General features: G+C 28.0%; 1 protein-coding gene across 1 annotated transcript in view; it reads left to right on the top strand.

Moving 5' to 3' along the window:
* The first annotated feature begins 6,808 nt into the window (after positions 1–6,808).
* The window catches only part of LOC107443027 (carcinine transporter), a 32,383-nt gene continuing 30,259 nt past the window's right edge, over positions 6,809–8,932 (top strand). Inside the window, exon 1 of the mRNA XM_043048008.3 lies at positions 6,809–7,504. Within this exon, the coding sequence (XP_042903942.2) occupies positions 7,094–7,504 (411 nt within the window). The 5' untranslated portion in view covers positions 6,809–7,093. The remainder of the gene's footprint in view (positions 7,505–8,932) is intronic.

Below are 8,932 nucleotides of genomic sequence, written 5' to 3'. Positions count from 1 at the left end.
TTTCGTTATTTGGAGATTTACGCGTCACTTCATTTTTGTACGCATTGTTTAGTAACGTCAATTTTAGTTTTACGTCAATGAACTCTAATGATATTTTATGGCATAATTTTTTATTGGAATCATCAAGTATTCTCAGAAACGCTTTTTAAAGCTTTAAAACGAACATAACAGTTAAGTCTATCGAATGTACTTCCTTAATAAACATTGGCTTCTTTGGCGGAGGGGACGGTGGGTATATTTCCTCCACAGTAATTTGAAATCTTTATAAGTTCCCTCAGTATTTCAGACAATTGATTTCAATTTTCATAAATCATTGATTTAAAATATTCGCTGTTATAATTAACTAAAACATTTTTGCTGTTATTATTTTTTTCCTTTGCAGTTATAATCTATCAACTGTTATAATTAATGCAGTTACTTTTTACTGTTATTATCCCTTAAAATAAAAATTTAGGAAACAATTATGAATGTGTATGTGATTAATTAGAATTCGATGATGTTTTCGTCCCTGTCTCACTGAAACATTTGTTTGCGATTTCTAATGCGTATATTTTTTTACTTATTTTTTTTACACGATTTTAAAAATATATATTAAGGGAGATCACCAGAGAACATCCTGTATGTTGACATTAAGGCTATTTCTAATCTGCAGAGTAAGGTATTTTCAGTCATATCTAGTATGGAGTTAGTTAATTTACAAATTTCCCCTTCGTTAACTTTTTTATATTGCTTTTATTGCAACGTTTCTCAAACTGTGGTATAGAGAAAGAACTACTGGTGGATTGTTAGCAAGTTCGAGAATTGTTTATATGGTTTTAAAAATATGGTTCATAGCTTAAGATGACTGGGTTTTATACTGATAAATATTTTATTTTATAACATCTGACTCAATTTTGCGTTTAAGACTAAGAATGTTCAACTCCATAGCCTTGTAATTTTGAACCCATTCCAGAAGACAAGGGAACTCCTGGATCAAGTATTGGGAGAAATTTGCCTTCGTGGAAGACTCTTCGAAGGAACTTACGCATTTGCGTTACATATCGAGGAAAACCACGAAAACTTCTCATGGTTAGCCTGATGACAAGTGGACTCTAACCCATGATCCATCTACCACTGAAGATATTTTTAAACCAGTACTGTGGTCGGCGTGAGCCGGGTGTCGAATTCGTATCGATCAGCCATCGATGGGATTCGAACCCGGTTAACTTCATTGGAAGGCGAACACTATATCCTTGAGTGCCGGTACTTTATACTGTCGTATTTGTTTAACTAAAAATAAAATTGTTATTATTCATACACATTGTAAAATATTTCGGATCAAATTACAATTTAAAGTACCGGCACTCAAGGTGCTGATGCTTTTTTTAAATCGTAAAATCCATTTCCGGAACATATTACGGAACATGAAAACTGAATTACCATAATCTTTATAGTAATAATTACCGTAATGAATTACTCTAATTAAATACATATTACTGTAAATTGCATTGCAATATTTTATTAGTAAAATGGATTTTACGGATGATGCACCCAATGTGACAATACTTTATACCGTAATTAGATCAAAAATGTTTTACAATGTAATTTTATTAATTTTTTAAAAATATTATTGAAAAATATCGTGAATAATAAATATAAGAAAAATAAGCTATAGGATATTAAGGGTGCTTTTTTTAACCCTTTTTCCTACCAAAGAGGGAAAAAAATTGCTTAAAGTATTTTCAACTTGAGCAAAACTTTTTTAATTTACGCATAACATATTACTAAAGAGAATTAATTGTCCAGTTTCAATCAAATAAATACTTTAACAATTTTATAAATCTTTAAAGATTTGAATAAAAAAAAATCGGTACTTAGACGAAAATCATTTTCGCATTGAGTCAAAACAATGCAGTGGTAAAAAAGCTTTTAAAATTTGAAAACAAACTTTTTCCATTCAAAAATATTTTGCATTTTCTAAAATCTGGGACTTTTCTTCATATTTTACGTTTTATTTCACTCTCATAATCAACATAGAGGGCGCTGACTAGAGAAGAACACTAGCAGTCATGAGAATAACTGTTACGAACTCACAACAATTGGATACTTGCACTTGACGCCACCGTAGGTAAATCGTGGCATTTGCTGATTCAAAAGTCAAACAGGCTCTACACACACGTGTGACATTTCTTATTAAAGAACAGTCGTAGAACGTTTTTCCCCCGGAAGGATACCTACTGAAGTATTTCTTGATTTATTTAAGAAATCAACCTTTTCCCTTATGCTTTCACGTGCAGTTTGACCTATTTAACAAAATAATAATAATAATTATCTTTAATAACCTAATTTTTAATATTCATACAATATTAATTTTTCTATATTCTACACAAACATCATAAAAGTCAAATTCATTATTCATCTAAGATTTATACTTTAAAAATCACATATGAATTAATAAAACTGAATACTTTAAGCTGCATTACATTATGAATCTAAAAAGAATTTTCAAAAACTATATTGTTTTTAATTAGTTCAAGTACATTTTCTTTACCGTAAAAGAACTTCAGAATCATATATGTCATAAACAGCTTAAGAATATTCGATCATTTTGGAATGCTGGAATGTATACAATGCAACCTTGAAGTATTCAACAACCTTATACTTATCAGATGTTAACAGAGCTGCTGTTGATAAGGAATTTTAATTAAAATGTTGATTAAAAAATAATTAAATGTTTTGTATAATTTCAATTATAATTCTTTTAAAAAACAGAAAAATTTAATGATGTATGTTTATAAACTTAATATTTATAAAGTTATAAATTGTATACAAAAAGGATAAGATGAATTTCATTAGGTAAGTGTTGATTTAGTCAACACATTCTACTAATTAATTTTGAAATAGAAATTACTTATTAATTGAATTTTTATTAATTTTTCGAAAACAATTATGTAAATAATTCAAAAAACATTAAAATAATTTTTGAAAAATTTAACCTAAACACGTCAGCATTCTTCTACAACATCAGATTATAATAATATTTTAACCAACATTCAATAGCAATTCAATTCATCATTCATTTACTTTTTTTAATTCAAAATATACAGAAAAAGCAGTTTTTGTACATAACTTTTGAACTCATCGTCTGATTTTAACGTGCGAAATGTTCATGGTAAGAAGGGTCCGAATGGTAAATTCCAACAAATTAATATTATTATTTGTGAATTTACAGGCAAGAATCAGATTTTTAAAATTTAGGCAGTGGAGAACAAATTTTGCAAATATTTTGAAAAAGTTTTTCACTTGCTTAAAACTATCGTCATGTGGGTCTACTTTGTGCAGGATTTCGCAGTTTTTGAACTTTGACATGTAAAAAAACTATGTTAATTCAAACTTTAGTAAAATTTATCGATATTATATTCATAACTGGACTCAGACGAATGAATTTGATCAATACTGGCATTATTTGTATGTAATATTTTCAAATAATAAGTCAAAATATACCTTGCACAAAGTAACCCCCAAGTGAGGCTACTTTGTGCAGCGATAGGAATTCAGTTTAATAATCATGTTTTTAGTAAAATATTGGTATAAAATTGTTAAAAAAGTTAATTGTTGACATTTCTAATAACAAAAACATCAAGATATGTAAAGATATTAGTTTGAAAATAATTTTCAGCGTTAAAAAACCATTTTTTATAAAGAATTTTTTCTTAAAAAGAATGTTTATTTCAAAACATTTGAGTTTAAGCAAAAGGAAACCATATGCATTTTTGAACATTGAAATAGATGAAATTTCAAAAACAATAATTATTACATATTTATAATATTGATAAATTTGAACATAACATGCTAGAATGAACATGACAGAATTTGCTCTTCAGTTTCTGTCAAAATCACCTGATGTCCTATAAAATATATTTTTATGTGTTAAATCGTTTGATTAATTCATTGAAAAATCTTTGTAGTAGAAAAATAATAGTTTACCAGCACGTTTCACGTGCTTCTTGTGAATTTTATTAGAGATAGTATTTCTGTGGATTTTGTACTTCCGAGAAGCTTCTTCAATCGACATACCACCAGCAACTGCTTGCAAACATTGTTGCAGCTTTTCTGAAGTGTAATCACGGTAGTTTCTCGTTCCAGGTATTTTTTTTATAGCGTCTGACCATTTTTCTGTCGAAGAAAAAAACGAATGAAACTTTGTACAAAGTAGCCCCACAATGGAATTTTTTCATTTTCCGTTTATTTGGTATTAATTTTCAAACATTTTTAGCGCTAACATGATATAATTGTTTAATAATATATAAATAAAAAAATTTGCACTTACGACAATTGTTTTATCAACGTCTTTGCATTTCACAGCTAAAGTTTCCACGCACACTTTTCGACGCCTGACGTTCTCGGAAATTTGATGACATTGGATAAACAAAACACACTCTAAGATTGTTTTAAAATTCGTAAAAATGTTTGTAGTAATAGAAGAGACTTCTATCTTCAAATTCCACACATTTTTAACGTGAAAAAAGCATAATACTGAACAGCAGCACTTGAAAAGTGCCAAATTCGAATTTGCACAAAGTAGCTCCCGCTGCACAAAGTAGCCCCACATGACGGTATATTTTTTTGTTGACTTCGAAAAAGTCATCAAATAGCATCAAAAAAATGTTGCTTAGAGAAAATTACAAAATCAAGCTACTAAATGTTATTTAAGTTTATTCGCTCTTTTAGAGACGCTATTCTAACATGGCATTCGATTTAAATAATTTTTGCATAGTTATTAAAGTTTGTGCTTAGTTTCTTTTTAGTTTTTTAAAAAAGCTCTAATCATCATTTGACGTTTGTGTTACAGTAAAGACGAAGGGGAAGTACAGGTGGCTTGTGGCAACATTTTCACAATCATGCAATTGGTCACGTAATCCTGGAGCCTTAACCTCCATGATCCTCTTGCCCACAACTGGCTGTACCGAGAATGCATTATTTTACTTAATTATTATTGATCTTTAAATTATTTTGAATTCTTTTTATTTAAGTCTACGTATTATTTTATGACAAACTTTTAAAAAAAATTATGTTCCCAATTCATAAAGGATATTTAACGAAAAATTAGAAGTCCTACTTTTAAATTGTCAAAATAATTTTTAATTAATTCTAAAAAATTTTCTTCTTTTCATTTTTGGGTTCCATAAATCAACAGTTCCCAAAAAAATGTAAGAAGCCTAGGGTTCTATGTAATGATCATAGGGATACCGATACTTAGGACACATTTTAATCAGCTGTGATTTTTCAAACCAGTAAATATAGTTATATCTAATCAATTATCTATTACTAATTTAAAAATATACATAATTATCCTAATAACAACACATTGAATAAATTATGAAAAATAGACCCTTTAATAAAAAATTGCATTAATATTTTCCATCGAATTTCTCAATTCTAAATAGCTAACTTCATTAATAAAGAAGTTTGTTTTCCTGATAACAATTATCAACGCTTATGGCATTTTTTTTTCACTTTTCCTTTCAATAAAAACCATAATCCTGTTAATTTTTATTCACATTCAGTTTAGAGGCATATGCTTAGATTATTATCAGCTTATATATTCATCTGCTTAAACTTATTCAGAACTAGATCAGGCGCCGTTCAAGTTCTACAAACTCAATAGGATACCTACAATTGTCGTAATGTCGGTGTCTCGATCCTGATTGGTTGTTGAAATGTGGTATTTGTTTACGTTAGCAACTGTTCTTTCCATTCTATTTCAAGTAAGCCAAGCCAGTCAAGTATCAATTCTCTTAAGCGACCCATTCTATAATCTTACACAGAGATTTTTTCTCAAAGATTTCAATTCCTTCACCATATATTTCTTACTCAACACAAAGACAGGTAGGATTCCATATTGAACATAAACAAATTAATTATGCACCGAAGTTGCCAATTACACCAAACAAAAATTTATCACGGTAACAATAAAATACATAAACAAACAATAAATCTAAGTAAAGTAAAAGACGTAAGCGAGAAAGAATTATATTTCAACAAATTCGACGCGCAATACGACGCTGTATTTAACTAACTTCACGTTAATTACCATTCTAAATTATGTAGAGAAACTTAGTTCAACTTGAACACGCTGTTTTGCTTATAAGCGATCAGTTGGCACTGACGTCATAGGTCATATGTGTGTGTATCCGTGATCTTCTTCTTGAAATGCAAGTACACAATTTTCTTAGATTTTATCTGATTTATTTTAAAACCATATTGATAAAAGGATGGGAAAAAATTCATTTTTAATTTAAAAATTTTTAAATGGGAAGTAGTTAGGAATTCGAATTAGTTAGTAGTTTCGTTAATAAATTCACAATAGCTAATGAATTTGATTTATGAAGTCGAGTTACCGCTAAAAGAGTGATCATTTAGGATTTCATAATCGCAGTTAACTCGAAACAACTATTTCAATACTGAAGAGCCCAGTTTATAATTAAAATTTTTGATCTCAAAAAGTCAGCAGTTTTTAAAACCCTCTTTATTTTTGAATGAAAGTATACCTATTTTTTCTAAAGGTTGCAAATAAATGAAAACATCTTCTTAACACTAAATTTTTGTTCTCTTTTTTTTTTTTTTTTTTTTTGAAAAAAAATATCAAAATACTCGATGTTTTTAGTTCCTAAACTCATGTGTTCAAAGGTCTTCCAAGGTCTGCACCAAAGCCATCGACTCGCATCTTCTCGAACTCTTGAAAAAAGAAGTTAAGAAGTAGAAAAGAAAAAGAAAGAAAGAAAACAATTCTATCAATGACGTCAAAAAAGATTCTCCGTTGAGCGGCGCGCAGTTCAACTTGGTTATAATAAAAAAGATGCACCGTTTTAACGATGACAAAAAATATAGTTTTAAGCTAGTGAAAAACTTATTTCAACTGTATTCTATCTTCTTATTTCTAATGTTTACCAACTTCTCCAAAATTCGGAATACAATTTCTCCTTTTTCTACAATTTTTTCAAATCAATTAATCTCTTTTATGCAATATCCCTCTTGTCGTCATTCCTCGAAATTTTAATTTAGTTTAATCCTAACTATTAATACTTAGTTATCTTTTAATAATTATTTAAACATGGATTTCGAAGGAATTTTAAAAGAGGTTGGTGATTTTGGAAAATATCAAAAGTCATTGTTGATCAATTTTATGATTCCAACGACTTTTGCTTCGGCTTTTTATGTACTGAATGTTATTTTTATGGTGGCAACTCCCGACCATTGGTGTCTTGTTTCTGAACTGCAGTCTTTGAATATTTCCGAATTAGATATAAAGAGAATTTCAATTCCGATGCAACCAGGTGGAACTTTTTCAAAATGTACAAGATACGATTATAATTTCACTGCTTTTGCATTAGAATACATGACAACGGGAAAGCTGCCTGAGATTAAAAACGATGGAAAATTTATAACAAGGAGACCGGTGAAAAAATGTGACAACGGTTGGATGTATCAAAAAGATTGGTATGAAGAAACTATAGTGTCAAAAGTAAGATTTTGCTATATTTTTTAATTATTAGTAGGATGTTCCATGATTACTTCCTTTAATTAACATTTTAAAAGTTCTTGTAAAAAATGAAGTACTCAGATTAAGAGAAGCAAATTAATATTTTAGCGAGAAAAAAGTAAAAACATTATTGAAATCTGACGTATCATTTCTAAGAAACGCCCGTGTAAAAACGTCAAAACCTGTTTGATTTGCCAGTAGAATCTATTATCGTCTTTCAACTTCTGTTAAACAAACAGTTTTTGTTGCGTTTAATTTTAACTTCCTCAGTTTTCGATAAAATTTTTATTTTTTTCTAGCTAAGTAATTTGTGGCCGCAAATGTGTAAACTTTTTGACTTTATTTTTAACAAAGATTCTAAAAATGTATATTAAGAGTGATGATTACAAAACACCATGTATTTGACTTTCAAGAAATTCTTACATTTAAATAAATTTTAACAAAAGTATTATTAAAAATAATTTTTAAATTTTTTTTTAAACTCTTATATATCTATGTAATTTAGATGCAAAACCTGCTTACTATTGATTAAACGATATTGTGTAAATGTATTATAAAGTGTGTGAGTTAAGATTTTTTTAAAATAAAATTGAAATATAATTTTAAGGAAGATTAAAACAATATTGTATTCTTATTGAAACTAAGAAAAAACTTGATACAGTGATATGTCTATTTTTATTTGCAGTAAACAGCATTTGCGCCTAAGTACAGCAAGTTTTGTAACCCAATAAACTGATACATTCATTGTGTTTTAAAGCTATTTATGAATTAAAAAATAATAACAAAACAAGTATAAATCTTTTTGTATTAAATCTATGTGTTTCTCCCCAAGTAACTGAAATATGCACATTATAGTTCGTTTATTCATATGCTCCATATGATAAATTTTCTTTATTTATGATAAATTCTCTTCTTTTCTTTGCAAAAAAATTTATATTTCCAATATTTGCTTAATATTTTACAAACGTATTACAAAATAAACTTCATATACATTTGAATTTTACATTTATTTTGTTTATTTTGTGTCATTAAAATTAGAATGCATTAAATAATTAAAAGGGCAAATAAATGCAGCGCTAGTTGAAATACAATCAGAAACAATTTTACTTTTTACAATTAATTCGATTTAAGAAGTGAAAAATAATTGCTTAATTTTAATGATTTTACAACGTTAATCTAGTTGTTCTTTCAAAAGTTAAAAAAATTACTAAATCAAAAGATACTTAATTTTTTCATAAAATTAAATTATTTAAAAATATTTCACTGTTTGCTTACGCTAGCTAACAAAGAAATAACAAACTCAAAATTATTTAATCCAATAACGTACAAATCTCTAAACATGTTATGTTCACACATGAGTTTGTTTTTTTTCTTCAAATAGTGCATTTAATATAACACCATATATATGTC

Source organism: Parasteatoda tepidariorum, chromosome 7, assembly GCF_982258835.1.
Source record: "Parasteatoda tepidariorum strain Cologne lab strain chromosome 7, Ptep-v5.0, whole genome shotgun sequence".
NCBI classification, from domain to species: Eukaryota; Metazoa; Arthropoda; class Arachnida; order Araneae; family Theridiidae; genus Parasteatoda; species Parasteatoda tepidariorum.
The sequence above is the reverse complement of the archived record's forward strand: the minus strand, read 5'-3'. Positions and strand labels throughout refer to the sequence as shown.